At 45.0% G+C, this 27,963-nt stretch overlaps 1 protein-coding gene across 7 annotated transcripts; it reads right to left on the bottom strand.

The window, feature by feature from the left end:
• LOC146337577 (E3 SUMO-protein ligase ZBED1-like) lies at positions 1 to 27,797 on the bottom strand. Of its 7 annotated transcripts, XM_084814901.1 has the most exons (6): positions 27,691 to 27,748; positions 19,331 to 19,487; positions 8,303 to 8,420; positions 6,698 to 6,786; positions 6,419 to 6,575; positions 1 to 4,731 (listed from the first exon to the last, which is right to left on the bottom strand). In XM_084814901.1, exons 4-6 carry the CDS (start codon positions 6,719 to 6,721, stop codon positions 2,681 to 2,683), a joined length of 2,232 nt encoding a protein of 743 aa, XP_084671027.1. In that variant the 5' UTR covers positions 6,722 to 6,786; positions 8,303 to 8,420; positions 19,331 to 19,487; positions 27,691 to 27,748; the 3' UTR covers positions 1 to 2,680. The 7 variants fall into 7 exon arrangements, with proteins under 7 accessions (XP_084671027.1, XP_084671028.1, XP_084671026.1 ...); XM_084814902.1 differs by lacking the exon at positions 8,303 to 8,420 and having other exon boundaries at positions 27,691 to 27,797; XM_084814900.1 differs by lacking the exon at positions 27,691 to 27,748 and having other exon boundaries at positions 19,331 to 19,545.
• Between the last annotated feature and the right edge of the window lie 166 nt (positions 27,798 to 27,963).

Raw genomic sequence — 27,963 nt, 5'->3', positions numbered from 1 at the left:
CCTGGGTTGTTAACTGATCAGAGATTATTTTTTTTTTCATCTGTGTCTGATCTGCCATTCAGCCACTTAGCAGTTATGCTTAAGAAACACATGGCAAACCCACCTATAAAGATCCTGAAAGCACAGGATAGTTTCACTCAAGTGTGAGACCTTGAAGAACATAGCCTACTGTTTCTTGTTAGAAGAAAACACAGCCTTTTATGTTGTCTTTTTATCACACTTGGGGATACAAGATTGCAGAGTATCCCCTATTGCAGTAACACATCCACTCCAAAATGGCTTCAAAAGTAAACAAATGTACAGTCCATCAGTATGGTGGAAGCTCACATTAAAAAAAGAAAAGCGAAGCCCTATGTATAGTAATACTGTAAGTAACAGACTGGGGCCACACTGTACCAAACACATTACTGAATGTACATTTCTCCTTATTGGAGAAACCACTTGGTATTCAACCAAGCATGTACTATGTAAACCCAGTTGGGTAGTGGAGGCTAGAAATGAGGCACCTAAGATCTGGTAACACAGAGCTACCACACTTCATACTGCAGATTTGTATGTTGTTGTCCTCAACACAACTGTGTTGTAGGTATACGAAACTTCAGGGATGGTGGGCAGGAGAGTCAAACATACAACCTCCCACACCCCTATGGCCTGCAGTCCAGCTGCAGATACATCGTATGAGCCTGCAGGTTGCTTGTCTCAACTCTAAATCTTTTCCCATTGATGTCAAGTGGAGTTCATATTTCTCCAGGGTGCCCCATTTCAATGAAATACTACTCTGAGAGGCAGGCATACGTTTTTGCATTCTATAAACTATGGGCTATTCTCTGAACACCAATATGATTGGTCGTTTGTCATATTTATCACCAGCCAACCTCCATAGGCAATTGCTTTGCATCATCATGCATTCACAAGTACTTCTCACATAGTTATGCGTATTTATGCTATATCTGGAGTTGAACTGTGCACCTCTTCTCCCGAGCTCCAGGTCCCCACTTGTCTATACCATGGCTGTTCTTTCTTGACACTTCCAAAATGCTGCAGGGTGGGTTATGTACACACATACACACACACACCAGCCAGGGGTTGATACAATACTGATATTTTCCCATATAAACACTAACTTGTGCAGCTACTTGCAAAACAAGGCCTATGAGTATGTCAACATCACTTAAACAAAATCTTCAAACAAATATAATTTCCCCCCTACTACTATGCTATTCACTCTCTTTCTTTGTTGCTAAAGAAAGCAGCTTTGAGGATTGAAGCATTTAAACACTTAGTGCAACTGATAAACAACAAAATAATGGGCTTTTTTTTTTTTTTTTTTTAAGAAAAACCTCACAGTCTTCAGCTCTTGTGCAGTAGAGCAAAACTTAACAATAGCCTTACATTAAATAGATACTTACACTGCTTTTTGTTTTATTCACTACAGTGTGAATGCCTTTAAGAGTGTATTTTATTTTTAACCAACCTACTCCCTCCCCTTGCATCAATCCAAATTCAGGTCCATCAGTCCAGTTTTCAAATATGTTGATTGAAAGAAAAAAACACCACCACCTTAATATTGCTAGCAGCTCCTCAGCCCTTAATGTTCATCCCACCTTCAAGTCAAGGTGTGGCTCATGTGAACATCACAGGATTTTGATTTGCCTACAGAGGCCTGATGTTACAAGTATCCTAATGGACTTCCTATGTAATAAACACTATTGATTATGGACTTAGTCACATGGTTACCTTCTTCATGTGTAAAGATGAATATTTTGAGTCTGCGTTATTCTGTGCAAGGAAGCACGCAAGGAGTCCAAGCCAAGAGGGCTGGAGACATTTGCAGGGCTTTCTACTCGCCCACAAAGACAATGACAAGGAGGAGCTTCTACCACACCACACTGACATCTTTGTTCTTGTACTTTTGGGCTTCCTGGAGCCATCTGGCTGGTAGGAAATAGGATGTAGGACCTTTGAGCTGATCTGCTGGGGTTGCTCTTGCGCTCTAGCCACAGCACCTAGTTCAGTGTTTGTACTTAAAGCAGTAGAACCTAGCTTGTTCTGGCCACCAAGACAAGGATGGGTTGGTGTGTGTGTGATGGTAGCTCCTCCTTTTCTCCAGGATTACATGGATTAGAACAGGGATGGGTAACTTGTGAGCCCTCCAAATATTGTTGAACTGCAACTCCCATCATCCTTCACCATCAGCTAGGGCTGATGGGAGTTGCAGTCCAGCAATATGGACTAGCAAGTGGTAAGCCCGTGTGCTGCAAGACTTTGCAGATGAAAGCCCGCTTTCTTCTACAGGATTCTAAAAACAAGCTGAGGAAGACTCGGGTAACTAGGTTGCCTCATTGGAAGGGCCTCTCACAGGAATCCGAAAGTGAAATAAAATACACGCACATACGCAGTGGCCCTTGCTCTTCTAAAGTCTGCTTTGGCAAGGGCACCTTTTAAAGAAGAAAACTAGTCTTATTTAGAGGATGACCTACCACTACAGCAAAAAAACACAGGTAAGCTTATACAAACTTATTTTTAAATTACCAGGGAAAGTCAAACTCTGACCTTTAACTAGACTAAAATGACCCAACGGTCATTTCAAGACTTTAGAACCCTCTTCCTCCATCTCCCAGTGTATTAGCCACACCCTAATGCACTGGTTGGCCTGTCTGTTCTTCCCACACCCAACTTTTCAGTACTGGTTGTGCACAGTCTTAGTCAGATTCTCATTGCCATTTCTCATGGATTCTAAAAAATCAAAATTTTGGTGCAAGAAGAGAATTTGGTCCAGATTTTCAGGAGCAAGTACACCTCTCCGGTGCTCTAGGGCACTTTCATTGGCAGCAAAGGCCTGATCTGGTGGCACAACCGTTGTTGGTATGGCCAGGTATTGCCGGGCTAATCTGGCTACGGAGGGGAAGCGGTGTTCATTGTTCTTCCACCAGTCCAAGGGGTTAGTGCTACGCTTGCACAGAGGCTCCACAATGTAGTTCTCCAGCTGCTGATGGATCTCAGGCATACTCTCTGTTGGGTCCTTTCCCAAAAGGATGTCATACATACTCTGGGACTGCCCACTTGGCCCTCTCTCTTTATGGGAAGAGAGCTGGCTGCCTGCTTCACCAACCTCTGCTTTGTAATCAGAGTTCGGCACCCAGAACTGGGTTGATAATGGGGACTGGTGGTTGAAGAACTGGGACAGCATGCTTTTAATTTTTTTGTGCAGCTCACTCCGCAGGCTGGGGCTCAGGAACCTCATTTCTTTGAAACGTGGGTCTAAGAATGATGCAACCACTGCTGGGCTCTCCAGCAATTTCTCATCATCCAAGATACTCCAGCGCTGTGTTAACTCCGACCTTATATTGTTCACCACAGTCTTGATGATACCACTTGCTTCTTCCGACTGCTGTCCAATGGCAGTGACAATACCATGGATGCATGGCATGAGGGAGGAGATGGAGAAGTTCTGCTCTTCCCGCAAGAACGAGGTGGCGATCTTAAGTGTCCTCATGACAGGTACCAGATCCTGCAAGAGCTTCCACTGGTGGTCGGCCAAATTCTGGACCACTGTTGTCCCCTTCGGATGTTCCTCCAACACGGACATGATGGCCCACTTGAGGTCCAGCAGGCACTCACACATCTCGATGGTAGTTATCCACCGAGCACCCGTGTCCATCACCAATTTCAGTTTGGTCTTGTTGATGGCTTCCAGTTTGCTATTCAGTGAGCAGGTGGCCTTAGCATCCTGCTGGAAGTAGCAGACGATGCTACGAGCAGCGCACAGGGCCTCTTGCACCTGCTCTACCTCAAGGCCTGCCTTGATACAAAGGTGAAGCAGGTGGGCAGCGCAGCACAGGCTAGTCCAGCCATAGACACACTTGAGTTGTGATGAGTTCACCTCCAAATCCTGTAGGCTGTCATGCATCACGCAGAAGACAGACTTGTTGGACAACCCAAAGTCTGTTAGGACCGAGTACAGCCTGTCTCCCAAATTGCTCTCTGCTTTGTTCTCATGCACCTGTTGGGTCTCCAAGATGCATCTTGCCCGCCGCCACTCCCCATCGATAAAGTTAGTCATGATTGTCAGGTATGTCTGGTTGGGCTGTGACAGCCAGAACTCGGCACAGATCACAATAGACTGGGCTGTTTGCAGGTAGTGTTCTAGGTGTTGCTTGACGACATTGTATCGGTGCCATAGCATGCTAGAGAGCTGCATAGGGGATGGCAGAATAAAACTAGGTTCGAGATAGCCAATTAGAAGGCCAAAGCCTTTGTCCTTCACTACTGAGAGTGGATGGAGGTCCCGAAAAATCATTTCTAGCACGAGCTCCAGAATCACGTCAGTCCTGGGTTCTGTGCAGGACATTGTGTGATACTGATTATTGTTTTCGGGTGTCAGCTGGCGGGCCCTTTTTATTGCATTCTCCTGTGTTATGTAGTCTGGGTCTGAAACCTGGTCATCCTTCAGCTGAGACAGCAAGGTATCACGAATGCTGTGTTTTCTCACCAGATGTTCTCTCATGGTAGTAGTGCTGTTGTGGAAGGACAGCTGTTTCTTGCAGACGTTGCATTCAACGTAGGCATCTCCCAGTTTGGTGTAATAGTTCCACACCTTGGACTTGCGGCGGTCAACATAGAGAGATGTGCTTGTCCCATCGTGGCCACTGCCCTTTTCACGCCTCCTTCTGGTGCATGGGCCCAGGTTGGCTGGCATGGGACAGGTGTTGAAGACCATTGATATTTCTTCTGTCGAAATGGAAGGGAAGAAAGAATAGTAATCCCATAGATTGCCATGAACTCAATGCAAAAAAATAGTGGCAGATGGATGACCAAATTGCCTTGGAAGGAAAGACCAGATGAGGAGAGCCAGGAGGAGACACCGTAGTTGTGCCATCTGCTAAAGCATCTGGATCGGACTCCTGCCTACTCCCTTCTCCTCCTCCCACCTCACCAATTATATTACAAACAACCAATTGGCTTTTTGGATGTGTATTCATATTTTCTTTTGTTCCTTGGCTCAGGGGGGATGGGTCCACCATTTTCAGTATAAAATTGTGGCTTTTTATTCCACCTGTAACCTCCTAGAAAGCTGAACCCCACCTTGAATAAACCAAAGTACATAATAGGACCCATGCTAGATCAGGCCAAAAACACAGCCTTGCAATGTAAGGGAACTTCCGGAAGGTTCTGTCTGATGGCCAATGAAGGCATGATCCCAAATGTGTATTTGCCTAAGGAACCACTTAAACAATTATGTTTTACCTACTCCTGAATGTTTAGGATGGGCAGAGTATACATCTAAAAACATCACCAAATCAGGGATAATCCTTTTAAAAGCCTATCAATTTGCTTGGGTACTTGAAGATTACCAGTAAACTGTCCTAATAAGTGAACATTTGACCTCCTGGCGAACAAGGCCTGAGATCTCAGAAGCCTGCTGTCAGTCAAAATAAAAAACAGTGGGCTAAACAGACCAGTCATCTGACACAGTATAAGCCTGCATCATTTGGTTGTATGATGTGGCATTTAAACTTTGTGGGATGTTATTATCAGAGACATCCATTTAGTAGAATTCCTAAGGATTTTAGAAGACTTAGGAGAGCAAAGTCTTGTGAGCAAAAAGGGACTATGCAAACTGCATACATTGTCTAGGTGTAAATAAATGCTGTTCAGCAACTGCAGAAAATGGTAATAGTCTATATGAAAGAGAGCATCTAATGCCCAAACTGCAACAGAAGAGCACTCATGCACAGTTGAGCAGGAAGCATGCAGAGGTGGTGATGGATAAGCATCAGACAGAACCCTGTTCCATGGCTCCAAATGGTCTAAGGCTGGTGCCATGAGGAAAATGCCACATCACACAGGAAAATAATCCAGAGGCACCAACAAGGAGAAGTTTGTACATGGGTGAAGGGTAAAAGCCTGATGCAGAAGAGAGTTAGTACAAGGTCCTATTTGGATCCCACAACAAATGACCCTTCTGCTCTCTGCTTTAAAGGGCCTAGTTCTCACAACCAGCAGATGTCTGGACTCAGTTTCTAGACTACACAACATCAGACGGCAGGGCTCAATGATGGAATACTCCTCCTATGCATAGAAAATCAGCATTTCAGGAACAGGTCAGAACTCTTCTCTCCAATATAACAGTTGCTACATGCAAGGGCTTTCCTTTCATATGGAGGAAGAATATTTTAATGGTGAGCCCCCTTCCACACCCTTGTCTGCAGTGCTACAGTTCAGCAATAGATTTGTAAGAACTAGGTCTAATATTACACAGCTATTTACAAGCTTTTCTTTCCAGTCTGTTGCCTAAAAACATAGTTTTTGGCTAGGTTTAGCCTGAATATGTCACTGGTTTCTGCATTGGGTAGTCAGCTTTCTAGACACAAATGTAGCTAAAAGAAGGAGGAGGGGAGGAAGGAAACAACCGTACCTTGTACTGTTTGAGGGTATGATGGTGTGAGAATAGGGAGAGTTTGCACTTCTATGATCTCCTCCTTGGGCTGAGCATCCCCTTCGTTATCCTCAAGCTTGACACATTTCTGCAAGAACTCACTGACCCTTTTGGAACTCACATCTTCCATTTCAGTCTTGGTGAGGGAGTCAAGGGGAAGAAATGGAGCAAGAGTTACCAGATGCAACAGCAACCAAAGAGTGCAGATCCACACACTTCTCCACAAATCAGCCTCTTCCCTACCATGGGTGAATTTACCTTCACTTCAGCACATACTTCCATTGAAATCGCTGGCTTTCCTCACAGGAGAAGGAGAGTGGAAAGTTAAGTCTTTGCAAGATCAGGGCCTTTAGGCAATAGAAATAAGGAGTCAAGAGCAAGGCAGCCAAATTCTTAGGTTACATTCATCTTAAAAGGTTCTGTCTGGGATCTAATCAAGATGTTTTGACTTGCATGACCTAACTATGAAAATAAAGCTTTTATTTTATTAATTGCAATAAGTTGTTTTTTTAAAAGAAGTTTCTCAACAGCTCACTGTCTACGGTTTGGCTATGCAAGGCATTAAAAAAAATGGATCCAGGTACAAAGTCTCTTGCATGACTAGTAGAACATCATGGTGTTGCATTTGTGCAGTGGGATGTTGCATAGGGAGGGAGTCAAGGCTCAGTGGTAAGCGCACCTGCTTTGCACACCGAAGGTCCCAAGTTCAACTCCTGGCATCTCCCTTTAAAAGGATCAGGTACATGAGAAAGATGTAAAAACCTGGGGAGCCACTGCCAGTTAGAATATAATGAGCAATATATAGGTGTGTGTATGGGGGAGGGGGTGGTGGTTTAAAGCTGCATAACAGCAAAGCAACAAGGAGGCTTTGAATCCACTGGATGCAGTCAGCCTTAAGGTAAAATACCTAAGAAAGACTAACAACAGTATTCAAAAAATATACTTAAAGCTATACGTTTCAGTTTCCGCCCTCATCAGTAGCTGTGCTGTTAAATGGATATCAGGAGTGGCAATTTGGAATGTGTGGAGATGAAAGTTCCTTAGGAGAAAAAACAGAAGTATGAGTGGTATAATGCCTACAAATTGTCCTCCAGATTATGGCCATTGGGACTAGGAGTTCTCAGTCTGTAGATCCAGAAATTTTCCCTTTTGTCAAACATGTCATTGCCTTTGTAGAACAAAGGGAAAATTTCTGGATCTACAGACTGAGAACTCTTAGTCCCAATGGCCTTACTCTGGAGGACAATTCATAAGCATTATACCAATTATACCAATCGTACCTGATTTTTCTCTTAAGGAACTTTCATCTCCAAGCATTCTAATATATGAGGGCCCCCTCCAGTGAACAGCGTCAAGGGCTCTTTTAGGCTAGTAGCCAGCCCTGAGGTCATGCTTTGCATGCAAATGATCCCAGGCTCAATCTTTGGCATCTCCAGATAGGGCTGAGAAAGATTCCTGCTTAAAACCCTGGAGAGCTGCTGCCAGTCAGCATAGATAATACCAAGCTAGGAGGACAAACGGGCTGACACAGCTTTCAACATTGCATGAGTTAGATTAGACTGAAGGAGAGAGTATGGTAGAGGCAGTATGGGTGACCATAACCCTTTCAGTGTCAACAAAACCAAAGACCGCTTTCCTCCTTTGCTTTGGAACCACATTGCAACCACAAAACGCAAGAATTCAACAAAAGCATGTTCCAAATTTCACCAAAAGGCTACCTTAAGATGAGAAGCTTACTAACTTGCACTACTTGTAGGGCTATTGCAGTGGTGGTCCCACAACTTTGGAACTCCTTCCCCAGGGAGATACATGTGGCTTCATCACTGGTGACTTAAAAAAAAAAGGCTCATTTTGAAGACTCACTTTTTCCAGTCTGTATTTGGTGCGTAAAACCAGTAGCTGCTGCTGCTGCTATATGTGTTTGTCATTCTGTGTTCATGTTTTTGTAGTATTATAAGCCACCTTGTGAGGATAGTGCACCCTGAAAAGTGAGTTAAAAATCTCTTTAATAATAATAGCAGCCGCCCTTTTCAGTACCGAAAGGACTGGATTACCCCTGTCCTTCAACCACTTATGTTCCCACAAGAGGCAGAATAACTATACATTCTTGGAGGGGTCAGTGCCCCTGAAGATCACTGCCCCCCATCAGTCCATTATAAAGTTGTGCTTTAAAGTAACATTAACAAGATATGGAGTGGTGGAGGAAATCCTACAAATACCATATAGTCACATTTTAAAAACATTGCCTTGCAAACACCTTTCAACAGCCTACGATTCAGCTGAACAGCAAGTCATCCTGAGATGCTCAGAAGAAGACATAGTTGCTTTGCCTTTCAAACATCCCCATTGTTCTGGTTCCAGAAAGGTAGCAGCCTTCAGATAGTGACTGCAGCAAAGCCTTAAAGTCCAATACATTTATTGTGACATAAGGTTTCTTCATCTGATTTGTCAGAGACAAGCTCACTTTCAGCTATTTTTCTAAGCTATTGCTTTTTCTTTGAACTACTGCTGCCAAGTCTTCAGTTTCTCACCATTTGTTCTTGTCTTTGTTCTTTTCTGGATTTGCCTTCAGCTGTGAGGTGGTGTACCCAGCTAGCTGCCTCAAGTTGCAGCATCCATCTAGCTCAGTATTGTCACTGACTGGCAGTGGCTCTCCAGAATTTCAGACAGGGCTTTTCCCAGCCCTGCCTTGGAACTTTTGCATTCAAAGCATATGCTTTACCACCTAGCTGCTTCTCCCCAGACCACCCCAGTGTGTGGTTGTAGTTTCTCCCTACTGGTGACAAATGGATAAAAACCTGTAGTTCTGCATGTCATCACAGACCTCATGTGGACAGAGCAGTGGCATAAAAGTAGGGGACAGTTCTGCTTGTGGTGAATGAGCCACAAGACCTATTACTATGACCTTGTTCACATGTAACAGCAGCTTCTAGTTTCCAGCAACAACCTATAAATGCCACATTTGTAGGTTGTTATGGTGATGTCCAAGCTCGGGCACTTTGGGTTGTTCGAGGGTTAAACAACCCAAAGTTAACCCATGGTTTGTTCTTGGGTCAACTTTGGGTTGACCCAAGAACAACCCAAAGTGCCCGGGTTCGGATGTTACAGTAACAACCTATGAATGTGGCATTCGTAGGCTGTTGCTGGAAGTGGCTCACATGCTGTGCGTGTCCTCAAAATTCGTGGGTTAATTAACCCACTATTTTCCGCTGAATGCTGCCACAGCCCCACTGTATAAAATACCTAATCTTGACCAATCGCTCACAATCATGCTCACAGTATGCTGATGACACCCAGCCCTATTTGTTCTAGATATGGAGCGGTATACAAATATTGTAAATAAATAAATATTTCTCTGTGACATCTGAATTGGGAGAGGCCATGCATGTTCTCAACCATTGCCTGCATGCAGTTATAGCTTGGATGAAGACCAATAAACTGAAGCTGAATCCCAATAAGACAGAGACCCTATGGATTGGCAGTTCCCAAGTCCTGGAACTGCACTGTTCTTTCTGCATGGGGTTGCACTCCCTCTGAAGGAGCCAGTCTGTCGTTTGGGGATGCTCCTGGATCCATCTTTGTCACTGGAGGCCCAGGTGACCTCAGTGGCCTGGAGTACTGTTGTAGAAATTAACCACATTACTGTTTTGGAGCACAATTCCTTCACAGACTTTATTTAGCCAAAATCAAATAAACTCAACAGCTGTTGAGGAAACCAAGCAACACCGAAGGTCCAGGTTGCAGTATAAGACTCCTCCCTTACAAATCACAAGCGGCATATTATATAGTCTTTCAAACTAACGTATGAATTAACTGAATAATCAGCAAAAATGAGGGGTCAGCAAGTTATAGGATGAATGGAACAAATAGTCATGGCTATTTCCCAACCTGTCTGTCACTCAACTCCTTTCTAAAAGTATGTTTAACATTTTCTTCCACCCTTGACCCCTTTTATTGCAAACCGCTTTTCCAGCAACAAGGCCTAGCAATACTTAAAGCCTGAACCAAACCACTGAAGCTTGAACCATAGTTTTCTCTTAAATTTCTTGCCTCTACAGTGCCCATTACCAAATCTGGTTGGTATGACACCTGTTCCTGAGTAGGGGTATCCTAGCCACAGTGATCCATGCACTGGTAACCCACAATCAGACTACTGCAATGCGCTGTTATGTGGGGCTGCCCTTATTCATGGTTCAGAAGCTGCAGCTAGTGCAGAATGCAGCAGCTAGGGTGCTCACTGGGACACCCAACTATACTTGCATAACATCTGCATTAAAAGAGCTGCATGAGCTGCCTATTAGCTACCGAGCCACGTACAAGGTTATGTTATTATCATACGAAGTCCTAAACAACTTGGGACCAGGATACCTAGCAGACCGCCTTCCCTTATATATACCCTGGCGACCTTTAAGATCATCAGAGGTGGCCTTGCTGGTCATTCCGAAACTAACAGAATGTCGTCGTGCAATACCTGGACGGTGGGCCCTCTCAGTAGCGGCACCCACCCTTCTGGAAAACCCTCCCTCATGCAGTTCAGGAGGCAGAAAATGTGGCATCTTACAAATGCCTTATGAAACACAATTGTTCAGCCAGGCTTTCCCTGGGCTGTAATTAAATTAATCATGCTGCTCCATCTTACTGTTCCTTCTATGGCTTTTATTGTAATTGTAATTGTTTTTATTGCGTTTTTAATATTGTATTTTAAATGATTTTCATATTTATATGTAAGCTGCTTAGAGGCTTTATTATATTTAGCGGTATATAAATATCAAACATAAATAAGCATGATGTTTGTGTGCTTCTGGAAACCACAAAGATACACGTACACTACAAACTTAGTCCCAGGGCATGGTCTGAAGGCACATGAGGCAGCCACCTTGCTGAAGCTAAGCAGGGTCTGGCTCTGGTCAGTGCTTGGAGGGGAGACCACCTGGGAACCACCATGTAGCCATCTTGAGTTCCATGATGGAAGAAAGGTGGGATATAAATGTAATAAATAAAAAATTAAATTATATTGGGTCTATACCACTTTCACCATCCTAGTTTTCCTTAACACTTCCTGGGAACTGTAGTATGTGAGGATGCTGAGAATGCTGTTAGAGATTCCTTGTCCAAGTCCCAGAACTATGGTTTCTTGGGGATAGGGGACTGTTAAACAAGTTTAAATCTGTGGTGTATATGCACCCCCAGGTATTGCCTAGTTTGTGAAAGGTCTTTCTTCAGTTGATTTTCCACTCATGTGTTTGTATGTTGAGACATTTGCACTCCAGAGTTCCACTTGGTGTGGAAACAGATTCTTTTAGCTACGTAGTACCTTGAGAGCCTCCTGTCCTTGACTTCCTGAGCCAGTGACCTGGTTTGTACAATCATTTTCAACCACTGTGGCTTATTTTCAACCATGAGGGTTTGAGGCCTGCAGGTGCCTGTTCCATAACCCAACCCCTCCCTCCTCATAGGTTGTTGTGTCATCTGAACTCAGGGTGGGTTGTTGATGTGTTAACAAGCCCCGCAGAACCCTAAAACAGCGCATGGTTTCTGGGTGGTTTGTTAACCACATCAACTACCCACCCTCACTGGATTCAGACAACATGACAACTTAAAAGTGGTAGTTGGATTACAGGACGGGTGCCTGCAGGCTGCAAGCCGCTGAAAATGATTGTGCGAACCCACACAGTGTCTGTAAGAAATCACCATTATCAATTTGGTTTATCAATTTTGTTTTCTTTCTGCATGGTACCTAGCAGACCCACCATTCTTTGGCTCCTTCATTACCACCGAGACAGATCAGCGTTTAGTCCTTTGCTTTTTCTAAAGCATTAGAAGCAAAATTACTTTCCACCATGATTTCCCTCCAGTCAGAAATAATTTTAGGGTTAAAAATAGGAAATAAGGTTCTAGTCCTAGAGACAGACTTACTAGGGAGTGAGCACCATTGAACACAGTGGGACGGACCTGAGGAAACTTGCGCAGGGATGCTTTGTAAATATGTTAAACCGTAACTGTAGAAATCCTCCATGTCCAGTAGCTATTTAAAAATATGTTAATATGATTTTCATGCAATAGGAGCTTATATTTTCATAGTGGCTCAGCAAGCTGCACTTCCTTAACTTAAAAGGAAACAGAATTCTACAGAATGAATGAATGAATGAATGACTAAATAAGAAACACAGTACAGCCACTCCAGAGGCTCTGTGCAAGCCTCTGGAAATCAGATGCAAACATGGAATTCAGAGACTTTCTACACGAGGCTTTTATTATGTGCTGGTGATTCCTCACTCAAGGGAGTTTGTGGGCCCTTTACACAATGTTGTCATCCTCCAGGGCCTCTCCCATGCTTTGCAACTATTCTCACAGGGTTTTTTCCTAAAGAGGAAAGTACTATTTTTTCTGAATGGCATTATTTGCACAAACTTAGTGTATTTGCACAATTCTGCTATACCACAGTGCCACCTAGTGGTTGTGTAATGGAACATATAGAAAGGAAGAAACCCCACAGGGAAAAAAAACATGTAAAGGAGCTGAACTTAATCCTGCAAAGAACTAGGAAGCAGAAGCCTTGGTAAAGGTGCAGGTAAAAAGCCTCATGTAGAAAAGCCCTCAGTGCATGTCAAAAGCTTCCCTGTTTACCATAATGCCAGCAATACCACCCTGCGCACACACCTCCATTGCGTGGGCAGAGCTGCCCCAACCTTGCAGTGAACCTGGGCGGGCTGGGGGCTGTAAGCACACACAGTTTTAGATTGAAGCATACAAGATGATATCAGTGGATAGTATTTTACTGGGAATGCCCAGTTAGTTGTTTCTGAATAGCAAGATCTACCAAACATGGGGTGTTTCCAGATGAGGTGTTTATCATGCCATCACCCTACCTCATTCTCAGAATTTTACAGAGGAAGCAGTGTCTGGATGATATCATCAGGGGAGGCTAGTGCTTCCAAATTTTGGTTGGGCACAGCTTCCACTCTGGGTTTTAGTTACAACCAGCCAGAAGTCTAAAGGAGCTATCCAAGGAGCTGGACCCATTCTGGGGAAAGGGTTCAGCACCTTGGATAGCTCCTTTAGACTTCTGGCTTATAACTAGTAATACCCAGAATGGAATCTCTGCCCTACCAAAACTGGTGCCACCAGCCTCCTCTGGATATCGTCTTCCACTTGTAACCTTCCCATGTTTTCTCATCGTTTCTGTGTTTTCCCCCCACAGTAGAAAATCCATTAAGGGGAGAAAGACTGAACAGTTGCACAATGCCTTCTGAGTGGTAGTGCCAGGAGCCCTCCTTCAGGAAGCAACCCAGGACCGTCAATCCATCAAGATTGTTTTAGCTAATTAAGTGTATGGCATTTAGCTAATTAATTCACTAATTAAAGTTATGCACATCTTCATTGTACCCGGGACAATGGGTACCCCATTACTTCTATTGGGTACCCGGGACAGATTAGGGATTCTGTTGGTGTACCGCCCACCCCGCTGCCCATCAGACTCCCTGCCTGAGATGACGGAGGTGGTCTCGGACTTGGTGTTGAGGACCCCCAGGATGATGGTCCTGGGGGATCTCAACTTCCATGCCGAGGCCGCTGTATCCGGGGCAGCTCAGGACTTCATGGCCGCCATGACAACCATGGGGCTGTCCCAACATGTCATCGGCCCAACGCATATAAAAGGACACACGCTTGATCTGGTTTTCTCGACTGGGCAGGTGGATGGTGATCTGAAAGTGGAGGAATTAACATCTGTCCCTTTGTCATGGTCAGATCACTTCCTGCTGAGGTTTAGACTTCTGGCGGCCTTTCCCCTCTGCAAGGGTGGGGGACCTATTAAAATGGTCTGCCCCCGGAGATTAATGGATTCCGATGGATTCCAGAGGGCTCTGGGGGATTTTCCTGCTGGTATGGCTGGTGCTCCTGTCGAAGCCCAGGTCACTCTGTGGAATGCAGAGATGACTCGGGCGGTTGACACGATCGCGCCCAAGCGCCCTCTCCCTCTGAGCAGAGCCCGGCCAGCTCCTTGGTATACACCTGAGCTGAGGGCAATGAAGCAAGAGGGGAGACGGCTAGAACGCAGGTGGAGGAAAACTCGTGCTGAGTCTGACCGAACACAGGTAAGAGCCCACTATCGAGCCTACTCTGTGGCGGTGAGGGTGGAAAAGAGGCAGTTCTTTTCCACCAGCATTGCATCTTCTCAGTGTCGTCCAGCGGAGCTTTTCCGAGTGGTTCACGGCCTGTTACATTCTGGGCCAGGGAGAGAGACGGTGGAACACTCGGTAGCACGCTGTGACAAGTTTGCGCGGCACTTTGAGGATAAAGTCGCTCAGATTCGTCATGAATTGGACACCACCATTAATGCAGTTCCATTGGTAGAGGCGTTCAGAGCACCGTCTGGTCCAGTTTTATTGGATGAGTTTCAGTTACTGAGGCGTGAGGATGCGGACAAGGTGCTTGGCCAAGTCCGATCGACCACTTGTGTGCTTGACCCTTGCCCTTCATGGCTTATTAAATCAAACAAGGAGGGGTTGTCCGGCTGGGTCCAGGAGGTTGTAAATTCCTCCTTGAGAGAGGGAGTGGTGCCTGCTGCTTTAAAAGAGGCAGTAATTAGACCACTCCTGAAAAAGCCTAACCTGGACCCAGAGGATGTTAACAATTATAGGCCAGTGGCCAACATCCCCTTCCTGGGCAAGGTGCTTGAGCGGGTGGTTGTAGGACAGCTCCAGGCACTCTTGAATGAAACGGATTATCTAGATCCATTTCAATCGGGCTTCAGGCCTGGTTTTGGAACGGAAACTGCCTTGGTCGCCCTGTGGGATGACCTCTGCCGGGAGAGGGACAGGGGGAGTGCGACCCTGTTGATTCTCCTGGACCTCTCAGCGGCTTTCGATACCATTGACCATGGTATCCTTCTGGATAGGTTGTCTGGGTTGGGAGTTGGAGGCACTGCACTACAGTGGTTCCGCTCCTACTTGGATGGCCGATTCCAGAAGGTGGTGCTGGGGGATTATTGCTCTGTGCCATGGCAATTGTGCCATGGGGTTCCACAGGGCTCTATTTTATCCCCCATGCTGTTTAACATCTACATGAAACCGCTGGGGGAGGTTATCCGGAGGTGTGGGCTGAGGTGCCATCAATATGCGGATGACACCCAGCTCTACCTCTCTTTCTCATCAAAACCAGGTGAGGCAGTGGCTGTTCTGAACCACCTGGGCACGGTAATGGACTGGATGAGGGCTAATAAACTGAAACTCAATCCAGACAAGACGAAGGTACTGTTAGTGGGTGGTTCGTCTGCCTGGCTAGGTGATATTCAACCTGTTCTGGAGGGGGTTGCACTCCCCCTAAAGGATCAGGTTCGTAGTTTGGGGGTGCTCTTGGATCCAGAACTGTCACTTGAGGCACAGGTGAACTCAGTGGCACAGAGCACTTTTTATCAGCTTAGGCTGGTATACCAACTACGCCCTTATCTGGACAGAGATAGCCTAGCTACAGTTATCCATGCTCTGATAACTTCTCGTCTGGATTACTGCAATGCGTTATACGTGGGGCTGCCTTTGAAAACGGTCCAGAAACTTCAGCTGGTCCAAAATAGGGCAGCAAGACTGTTAACAGGAACTGGCCAGCGAGCTCATATTACGCCAGTACTTTTCCAGCTGCACTGGCTGCCAGTCCATTTCCGGGCCCGATTCAAAGTGCTGGTGTTAACATTCAAAGCCCTTAACGGCTTGGGGCCAGGTTACCTGAAGGATCGCCTCCTCCCATATGTGCCTGCCAGGACCTTAAGATCATCATCAGCGGCCCTTCTCCGTGAGCCCCTGCCAAAGGAAGTGAGGCGGGTGGCTACTAGGACGAGGGCTTTTTCTGTTGTGGCACCCTGGCTCTGGAATGAGCTCCCTAGTGAGGTTCGCCTGGCGCCTACATTGTACTCCTTTCGGCGCCAGGTGAAGACCTTTTTATTTTCCCAGGCATTTTAGCTTTCTAAATTTTTATCTTTGCTGTTTTAAATCTGTATTTTAAACTCCTGTACTGCTGCTAGGTTTTATTGTGGTTGTATTGTTATATTGTGGTTTTAATGTTCTATATATTTTAAATTGTTTTATTGTGTGTTGTTTGGTTTTAATTTTTGTGAACCGCCCAGAGAGCTTCGGCTATTGGGCGGTATAGAAATGAAATAAATAATAATAATAATAATAATAATTCATACTGTAGTAACTCTCTCAACAGAGGTGGCTTTGATTTTTTTTTTTTTAAGAATCTTGGGATGAAGGAGATCATTACCACCCTTCTCATAATAAAGGAAATGCCACCTATATTATTTTTCATCATCCTAGCTTTATCTTTTTAAAAAGCTATTTACCGTGGAGCCTGGTGGCTCCAATATTGGTGGGGCTGTTCATTCTGGGTTTCAGTCAGAACCAGTCAGAACTCCAAAGGAGCTATCCCAGGTGCTGAATGTAATTTGGTGACAAGGTTCAGCACCTTAGATAGCTCCTTTGGAGTTCTGGTTGGTTCAGACTGAAACCCAGAATGGAATTACAGACCAGTCAGTCTGACATCAATCCCTGGGAAAATTCTGGAGCAGATGATAAAGCAATCCATCTGTAAGCACCTTGAAAACAATGCAGTAATTACTCGAGGCCAACATGGATTTGTAAAGAACAAATCCTGCCAGACGAATCTGATCTTATTTTTTGATCAAGTAACCTCCCTTGTGGACTGTGGGAAGGCTGTGGACATAATATACCTCGACTTCAGCAAAGCTTTCGACAAAGTGCCCCATGATATCCTGATGAGCAAACTAGCTCAAAGTGAGCTAGATGAAACAACGATCCGGTGGATCCACAGTTGGCTACAGAATTGGACTCAAAGAGTGCTTGTCAATGGGACCTTCTCAAACTGGGGAGAGATAACGAGTGGGGTACTGCAGGGCTCAGTCCTGGGCCCAGTGCTCTTCAACATTTGTATTAATGACTTGGAGGAGAAGGAGCAGGGAATGCTGATCAAATGTGCAGATGACACAAAATTGAGCGGGGCAGCTAATACTTTGGATGACAGAAACAAAATTCAAAGTGATCTGGATAGACTGCAGCGCTGGGCAGAAAACAACAGAATGACATTTAACAGGTACAAATGCCAAGTTCTGCACCTAGGAAAAAGAAACCAAATGCACAGTTACAAGATGGGGGATACGTGGCTCAACAACACTACACGTGAGAAGGATCTTGGAATTGTGGATCACAAGCTGAATATGAGCCAACAACGTGATGTGGCTGCAAAAAAGGCAAACACTCTTTTGGGCTATATTAATAGAAGCATAGCTTCCAAATCCCGGGAAGTACCAGTTCCCCTCTACTCAGCACTGCTTAGGCCTCATCTGGAGTACTGTGTCCCGTTCTGGGCACCGCACTTTAAGAAGGATGCAGATAAGGTGGAGAGGGTTCAGAGGAGGGCAACAAAGATGATCAGGGCACTGGAAACAAAGCCCTATGAAGAGAGACTGCAAGAACTGGGCATGTTTAGCCTTGAGAAGAGAAGACTGAGGGGGAAATACGATAGCGCTCTTCAAGTACTTGAAAGGTTGTCACAGAGAGGAAAGCCAGGATCTCTTCTCCATCATCCCAGAATGTGGGACACAGAATAATGGGCTCAAAGTACAGGAAGCCAGATTCTGTCTGAACATCAGGAAAAACTTCCTGACTGTTAGAGCAGTACGACAATGGAACCAATTACCTAGGGAGGCGGTGGGCTCTCCCACACTGGAGGCGTTCAAGATGAGGCTGGACAGCCATCTGTCAGGGAAGCTCTGACTTGGATTCCTGCATTGAGCAGGGGGTTGGACTTGATGGCCTTGTAGGCCTCTTCCAACCCGACTATTCTATGATTCTAAATCAGAGCCACCAGCCTCCACTATTTGTGAGACAGCAGAAACCAGCAATGTTACAATTCTTGTTCTCCCAAACTCAGGCAATATTCTTTGGCCATGACTTTTAAACATACCAGCTTATCAGTTTGGGTGAAGTGAAGAGACAGATGTTGCTCGTTTGCAAGATCCACAGTACCAAATACCCTTTCACAAGGCACCTACGTGGTCAAGATATACTGAGTCCCAGCGCTCCATGTTCCTTTTTCATTTGAAAGAGAAAAAGGGCTGTTTCACATGGTTGGTGAATTTTATGATTAACTAGCATAGGGTGCATATGTACATATATACGTTTGAAAATTTAATCAATCATACTGTTTACTTAATTAAAGTTTGCACCCTTATATTTAACATTATGTAGAATCAACTGTCCATAATCCATCCTAGATATTCCAGGAATGCAAGCTGTCAAAAAGAAGAATCCACAGGACACATAGGATTTCAAAAGGCAGCCATTTGAGAGGAAAAAGCCTACCTATTATATCTTTATCAATATCTATATGCACACAAGGCAAAAATCTAGCTTAAAACTAGTGTGCCATTGATTTATCCATCGTGTTTACTGATGTCTCCCATGACATCAATTTCATTCTTCAAAATATTCAGGAAGGCACAGAAAGGGCAGGAGATGCCACACAAGCAAGTGCAAAAGAAGCTGCAACATGCATAGGGGAGATACAAGTTCATGCTGCTGTGGGGTGGGGGGAATGCTTTTCAGTTCCTCTAAAGACCCATGTAGTCCTGTTGCAATCCAGCCACAGGCAGAGAATGATCAGACGGGAAGGCCATGTTCTCATCTTTTGCAGGTGGATTTTCCCCTAGAATCCTTAACCCCCCCCCCCACACACACACACAATTCACAAACATTGCAATTGAGTGCACAGGTGGAAGCAAAAGTTTTCAGGAAAGGGGAGAAAATTAGGGCAGCAAGCAGGTGCAATTGGTTTCCAGCCATCTCTATATTTAGATATGCTCGTTCATATACTCACTCCTTTGTTATCCTGAGCATAGCGCAGCCTCTGCCGTTTGCAGCTCACAGCTTCTGGTGCAGCAAAATGGGATTACAGGCTAACCTTTCATCTGGAAGTGATTCCTTTAGGGCTCCTCTGAAAAGTTCACAGCAGGATGAAAAGCGCCCTTGCTGGACTGCAACATGTAGTAGAAATAGCCACAAATCTGTTTCAGAGTACAATTCCTACAGACACTTTTATTGGCCAAAAAAACACACGACTCAACAGCTGTTGAGGAGGAAACCAATGCAACCACAACTATCAGGGTTGTGGTACAAAAACTCCTCCCCTCTAATTCTCAAGCAGCATATTACATAGCCTTGCAACTAACATATGAATCAACTGATTAACTGAATCATCAGCAAATAATGAGTCAGCAAGTCATAAGGATAGAACAACAATTAAAAAAAAATTATTTATCAGTACCAGACAATTCTTTCGTATTTGTCTGTCACCCGACTATTAAGTTGCTAAATGAAATTTCTACTTCCTCCTAAAAATATTTTTAGCATTCAGCATTTCTTTTTGTGAGCATGTTCCCGACCCTTTACCATTTTCCTTTGCAAGCAGTTAATTTCAGCAATGCGGCCTAGTAGCTTTTAAAGCCTATATAAAAATGCTGAAGTTTGAACCCCCCATTTACTCATCCCTTGCCCCTTTCCTTTTCTTCTTCTACAAACATTATTCCCAACAGGTGATGGGAGCAAAGACAGTTCATACTTTAAATGTTGTATTTGGAAACCCGCACTTTGCTTGTAAGTTAGTAATACATGCAATTCACCACACTCATTCACAGGGGTGGCCAGAAGCACTTTTCACCAATTGATGTGACATAGTTGCAATTATTATTATTCATGTATAAAGCACCTAAAACTTACTAAGAGTTGTACAGAGATTAAAGACCTTAACGAACTGAACTCATTTGAACTCCCAAGTAAATATGCACAGGATTGCACTGCAAAACAGTCTCTGCCCACAGGCTCATGCTACAAAGGAAAAAGGTAAGGGAAGGTGAAAAGCAAGCAAATATAGGCATCAGTGGTTAAAGTCACATAATCTCAGCATCCATATAGTGTTATATCTTTATTAGGCCAACTCAAAGATCACCAAAAAAAATGCACACACTTTTGAAATGGCCAGATCTCTTCCTCAAGCAGGATGTTAACAAAAAGCAAGTTGGTGGGATGGCGAGAAATAGGAAGAAAAAAGGCTGAGAGGATGTAGACAGGACGTCCGCATAGCTGGAGTCTTAAAATTACACGGAGGAGGATCTCTTCTCAGCAGTATCATCTGATATGGGCAGGTGGCCTCCGTGCTTTAAGTACACACATACATAACAAACCATGGTTTAATTAACCAGGGGTTATGTGTGAACCTGAAACTATGGGTTGTTAATCATGAACACCCCTTCATGGATCACTGCCTTGTTGTGGCGAAGGGGCTTGCGTAACTCAATGAAGCCATAAACTATGCCGTGAAGGGCCACCCAAGACGGACAGGTCATGGCAGAGAGTTCTGACAAAATGTGGTCCACTGGAGAAGGAAATGGCAACCCACTCCAGTATTCTTGCCAAGAAAACCCCATGGAACGTATCACAAGGCTAAACGAGATGACGCCGGAAGATGAGCCCCTCAGGTCGGAAGGTGTCCAATATGCTACTGGGGAAGAGCAGAGGGTATTTCCAAGTAGCGCCAGAAAGAGTGAAGCGGCTGGGCCAAAGCCGAAAGGACACTCAGCTGTGGATGTGTCTGGTGGTGAAAAGAAAATCCGATGCTGTAAAGAACAATATTGTTTAGGAACCTGGAATGTCTGATCAATGAATCAAGGTAAGCTGGAGGTGGTCAAACATGAGATGGCAAGATTGAACATCGACATCTTGGGAATCAGCGAACTAAAATGGACAGGCATGGGCGAATTTAATTCAGGTGACTATCATATCTACTATTGTGGGCAAGAATCCCTTAGAAGAAATGGAGTAGCACTCATAGTCAACAAAAGGGTGGGAAAAGCAGTACTGGGGTACAATCTTAAAAACGATAGAATGATCTCAGTACGAATCCAAGGCAAACCATTCAACATCACAGTAATTCAAGTCTATGCCCCAACCACTGAGGCCGAAGAAGCTGAGGTTGATGGGTTCTATGAAGACCTACAACACCTTCTAGAACTAACACCAAGAAAAGATGTCCTCTTCATCATAGGGGATTGGAATGCTAAAGTAGGAAGTCAAGAAATCACCGGGATAACAGGCAGGCATGGCCTTGGTGTACAAAATGAAGCAGGACAAAAGCTAATAGAGTTTTGCCAAGAGAACATGCTGATCATAGCAAACACTCTTTTCCAACAGCGCAAGAGGCGACTCTACACATGGACGTCACCAGATGGTCAATATCGAAATCAGATTGATTATGTCCTTTGCAGCCAAAGATGGAGAAGCTCTATACAGTCAGTAAAAACAAGACCTGGAGCTGACTGTGGCTCAGATCATGAGCTGCTTCTTGCAAAATTTCGGCTTAAATTCGGGAAAACCACTAAACCGTTCAGGTATGACCTAAATCATATCCCTGATGAATATACAGTGGAGGTGAGGAATAGATTTCAGGGATTAGACCTGATAGACAGAGTGCCTGAGGAACTATGGACGGAGGTCCGTAACACTGTTCAGGAGGCAGCAGCGAAATCCATCCCAAAGAAAAAGAAATGCAAGAAAGCAAAGTGGCTGTCTGATGAGGCTTTACAAGTAGCTCATGAAAGAAGGGAAGCGATAAGCAAGGGAGAAAGGGGAAGATATACCCAACTGAATGCAGAGTTCCAGCGAATAGCAAGGAGAGACAAGAAGGCCTTCTTAAATGAACAATGCAAAGAAATCGAGGAAAACAACAGAATGGGAAAGACTAGAGATCTCTTCAAGAAAATTGGAGATCTCAAGGGAATGTTTTGTGCAAAGACGGGCATGATAAAGGACAAAGAAGGCAGGGACCTAACAGAAGCAGATGAGATTAAGAAGAGGTGGCAAGAATACACAGAAGAACTATACAGGAAAGATCTGAATGTCCCTGATAGCCATGATAGTGCGGTCACTGAACTTGAGCCGGACATCCTAGAGAGTGAAGTCAAGTGGGCCTTAGGAAGCATTAGTAACAACAAAGCTAGCGGAGATGACAGTATTCCAGCCGAGCTATTTAAAATCCTAAAAGATGATGCTGTTAAAGTGCTGCATTCAATATGCCAACAAATCTGGAACACTCAACAGTGGCCACCAGACTGGAAAAGGTCAGTTTACATTCCAATTCCAAAGAAGGGCAACGCCAAAGAGTGTTCAAACTACCGCACAATTGCGCTCATTTCACATGCCAGCAAGGTGATGCTCAAAATCCTACAAGCTAGGCTTCAGCAGTATGCGAACCGAGAACTACCGGAAGTACAAGCTGGGTTTCGAAGAGGCAGAGGAACTAGAGATCAAATCGCCAACATTCGCTGCATCATGGAGAAAGCAAGAGAATTCCAGAAAAATGTCTATTTCTGCTTCATTGACTACGCTAAAGCCTTTGATTGTGTGGATCACAACAAACTGTGGCAAATTCTGAAAGTGATGGGAGTACCAGACCACCTTACCTGTCTCCTGAGAAACCTGTACAAGGGTCAAGAAGCAACAGTAAGAACCAGACATGGAACAACCGATTGGTTCAAAATTGGGAAAGGAGTACGACAAGGCTGCATATTGTCACCCTGCTTATTTAACTTATATGCAGAGTACATCATGAGAAATGCCGGGTTGGATGAATCAGAGGTCGGAATTAAGATTGCTGGGAGAATTATCAACAACCTCCGATATGCAGACGATACCACCCTAATGGCAGAAAGCGAAGAGGATCTAAAGAGCCTCTTGTTGAGGGTGAAAGAGGAGAGTGGAAAAGCTGGTTTGAAACTCAACATTAAAAAAACTAAGATCATGGCATCTGGCCCCATCACTTCCTGGCATATAGAAGGGGAAGAAATGGAAGCAGTGACAGATTTTACTTTCTTGGGTTCCAAGATCACCGCAGACGGTGACTGTAGCCCTGAAATTAAAAGACGCTTGCTCCTTGGGAGGAAAGCTATGGCCAACCTAGACAGCATAATAAGAAGCAGAGACATCACCTTGCCGACAAAGGTCCGTCTAATCAAAGCTATGGTTTTCCCAGTAGTAATGTATGGCTGTGAGAGCTGGACTATAAGGAAGGCTGAGCGCCGAAGAATTGATGCTTTCGAACTGTGGTGCTGGAGAAGACTCTTACGAGTGCCCTGGACTGCAAGGAGGTCAAATCAGTCCATCCTAAAGGAAATCAACCCTGAGTGCTCATTGGAAGGACAGATAATGAAGCTGAAGCTCCAATATTTTGGCCACCTAATGCGAAGAGAAAACTCCCTGGAAAAGACCCTGATGCTGGGAAAGACTGAAGGCAAAAGGAGAAGGGGACGGCAGAGGATGAGATGGCTAGATAGCATCACGGATGCAATGAATATGAACTTGAGCACGCTCCGGGAGAGAGCGCAGGACAGGAAGGCCTGGCGTGCTATGGTCCATGGGGTCACGAAGAGTCGGACACGACTGAACAACAACAACAACAATCATGAACAACCCACAAAGAGAACCCACAGTTTGTTCTTGGGTTGTGAACTATGGGTTGTTTAAACCATTGGTTTGTCATTATGTGCAAACCCAGAATCATGGATTTTTCATGGGCTGTTTCACGAGGCTACAGAGGCAGTGGACAAACGTGGTCAAAACCCTCAGCCTCTACATGCCAGTACTGCAGTGCTGCAAGGGCAGTCGGGATACAGGGAAGGAGTGAGCAAAGGAGGGAAACAAACAACCCAGTGACTGAGACAACAAACCATGGTTTGTTCAATCATCTGCCAGACAAACCCTGGGTAGGGCAACAAAACATGGTTTAAATAAACCATTGGTTAGCGTTATGTGTAAACCAGGCCACACACACCTTGCAGCACACCTTAGTACTCTCTGGATGATGGATGGGGCCAGAGCATGTTTCTCCTTCACCTCTGCATTTTCTGGGTAACCTTTCTGGCAAGGAGGGTGGAAGCAAGCTTCCTGTAGCTGCTCCTTCTTTGGTAGATGGATGGGGCCGGGCTGGTCTCCCCCTTGCCATAGTGTTCTTCCTGGGAGGCAGGGGGTGCAGCCTTCCAGTGTTCCTTGGTCCTATTTATTTTCCAGAGGGGGCTGCTTTTGTGCTTCTTAACTTCTGCATGATGGGCAGATGTTAGGGCTTCATACATTCCAATGGCCATTTGGTAATTCAGTGTATTCCTGTGGTGATTCGGAAGGAGCCAAAGTATTTCAACAACCATTCTCTATCATGCCCCAAATATTACAGAAGTACATCTTCTCTCAGCAAGGAGTGATGGGGGAAACATCACCTGTTGAATTTGTGTCTATTGCAGCAGTTGAAGGCAGAAAACAGGTGGCAAGCCCACCTGACATGAAGCCTGTACCCCTTTGTAACAGTCACACCTAATGATAGCTGTTCATCATACATACTAATAGCAAATTCAATTCCCCTTGTGCCAGTCCTTATGTGGCCCAAAAACCTCCATCCTTGCACAAGAAGGAAGTCTCAGTAGTCATGGGGGCAGCTCAAGGTTTACAGAAATACATTTTTGAAGGAAAAATTCTAAGGGGATCCCCCCCCCCCCCACCTAAGGAGAGCTTGGCATGTTCGGTGGACATAGAATGTGAATGTTGTACAGAAAACTGTGTGTGGACAATAGAATGGAGTATCCAGTAGTGTAATGGATCCAGGACTCACGGACACACAGCACCAACACTTTTTTTTTTAATTAACAGGGACACTGACGTCATCTGCCACCCCCACCCCTTCCAGCTTCCTTGTTCCCTCTGAGCTTAGCTGCAACCCTCACAGTAACTGGGGCCAGGGGTTGGGTGGAGGTTAACCCTTACTGCAGACTGAGTGTTCTCAGAGTGTGGGGGGGAATAAACCATCATAGGTGGAAAAATCCCCCCCTCCCCACCACATGACACGCTAGCCCATCTTGGGCAGCTCAGGCCACTTACCCACCAGCCAATGCATGCATTTTAGTCCAGCTTCAAGATTACCAAGACACAAGTGCGGCCTACAATGAAATACTGCTATGTGGAATGCTCTTGTTCAGAGTTCCTGTCCTCTTCTATGATACTGCTTCTTCAAAAGGATTTGTTTTGCCCCACAAAAAGCAAAAATAAAGCTAGCTTAGGATCCAGTTGTACCTGATGTTTCTTCTTACAAAAATTCTGGCAACTAATTTGTAATGAGTGTATCAAATCACATGTCCACCACAAGTGATAAGTGCCAGCATGTGAAAATTTTGCCAGCACGTTGGGCTTACAGATCTGTACATCTTACTCAGTAGTAAGGACATGAAATGTCATCTATAAATCACTTTTACAGAGTTTTCACGAATTTTAGCTGAGATTGACTGCAGAATCTTTTTTTGTCCAGACAGTTCTATACAGCATCATTTTTTTTTCTTGCAGGTCACTTTCCCAGCTAACTCTGATTCCATCAGTAGACCCCATAACTTTTGCAGTCAACAATATATACATTAATGTTGTTAAACCCTTTGTTTCACTGTCCACTTTCACTATTAACTGCTCTGTTCGTATCAATTGCCTAATACCCTGAGTTTTTATTGTTGGAGGCAATGTGCAAAATTTGATGTAGTTGGTACCATGAATAATGTATGTTACCCAGCTGTTCAGCCAGTTGGGGGCCTATTTTCATTTGGATATTAGTATATATATTGCCCTGTAGAGTTTAAAGGATTCCCAACCCTATTATTATATTTATATCCCACCTTTCCCCCCAATACTGGGACTCGAGGCGGCTTTACAACATTAAAAACTTGTACAGTTAAAACATATAAATAGAAATATACAAAAGTTAAAAATATAATGGAGGGAGCAATCCTATGTGGATTGACAGCCGCCTCCGAGCCCAGGGGCAACTGCCTATCCAGTGCAGGGCGGGAGGAGTGGTGAGGAGCGAATCTCCTCCTTGCTCCCCCCGCCTTGCTTTCATGGCTAGACAGCCGACTTTCTAGCCGCAGGACCTCACGGCACAGGAAGTGGCAGCTAGATGACACACAGGTTGTGTTGTACCGGCATTTCTGGCCTCCCCCCCTGCCCCCGGAATGTCTCATTTTTGCCACTCCATGCTGCTCTTACAAGCGCAGAGCATGGAGCTGATCTGTGCTGCCTACGAGGTGGCGTGGAAGGGGATGGGGGCTGGTTATCCAGGAACCAACCTAGACGCTGACTAGCGGCCATAGGATTGTGCCCTAAATCATCAGTAATATTAAAATTGTATAAAATATTCAAATTTAAAAAGACAACAACAATATAAACAATACTACCACTCCATCATATTCTCACAGGTCCAGACTATCTATCCCCAAAGGCCTGCTGGAACAAAAAAGTTTTTGCCTGCCTGTGGAAGCATACCAAGGAGGGTGCCACTCTCGCCTTCCTGGGAAGGGAGTTCCAGAGCCTTGGGGCAGCCACCGAGAAGGCCCTCTCCCGCATTCTCACCAGGCAAGCCTGTGATGGTGGTGGGACTGCAAGAAGGGCCTCCCCTGAAGATCTCAGGGCACGAGCAGGCTCATAAGGGAGAACACAGTCTTTCAGATAACCTGGACTCGAGCTGTATAGGGCTTTATAGGTCATGACCAGCATTTGACCCTTAAATTATAACCCTAAATTATAGTTTTAACTATAAATTACCCAGATTAGGAAATAATAGCTGTGCAAGGAATGGGGGTAAGCAGAGACATTGAAGGGATCAGTTTCGTAATCAATGTTCTCACAAACTCTTAAAGTTAGATTTAAGAAAGTATTTTCATACACTTCTCTATTTGTATTTTTTGTATTAGAAATGGAAGCCCTTGAATTTTTACCTCATTCCACATTTCTTTCTTCCCCTTCCATAAATATCCCTTATTATAATAATGGATTAAACTGCTGAACTGTTCTTAATACCATCTTAAATTTGGCAAACCTCTGCCCCCCTCCCCCGCCCGCGACAGGTAATCTGCATTGGGTCGGCTTAGCTATTTTAGGTTCCTTTCCATGAGAAGCAAATTGATCTAAAATATTTTGCCAGATTTTTTTTATTTTATCACCTAGGGAGAAAGGTTCTACCCTAGATTCTCCCTGCTGTACTAGTTCCCTGCTTGACAATAATTTTTAAAAACAAGCAAACTTTAGGAGAGCCTAAAACACCCCCCTCCCCCGGTGTCGCCCATTGCAACCCGTATTTTGAGGTGGTACAGCCCAACCCACCTCCTCCGGGCTCTACCATCTCATCCCACCGCCAGCGCAGACCAGAACAACATATCCCTGCGGCGCCTGGCGTCACGTGGGGCTAGTGAGTCAGCACAGCCTTGGTCACGTGAGGGAACCTGCGCAGCAGGCTAGGCGCCGGCCGCCGACCTGTGCGCGTGCGCCTGCAGGGGCGCGCTAGTGGGTGGGGCCGCGTTGCCGGCTGTGTGCGTGATTTGCTGGATCACGTGGTGACGAGTAGGCGTGGACGGCCGCGGCGTAGCTGTCCGCCGT

This window comes from Heloderma suspectum, chromosome 10 (genome assembly GCF_057233095.1).
Source record: "Heloderma suspectum isolate Gila_16-S chromosome 10, 16-S_ref, whole genome shotgun sequence".
NCBI lineage: Eukaryota > Metazoa > Chordata > Lepidosauria > Squamata > Helodermatidae > Heloderma > Heloderma suspectum.
This window is presented reverse-complemented; position numbering and strand designations above follow the sequence as displayed.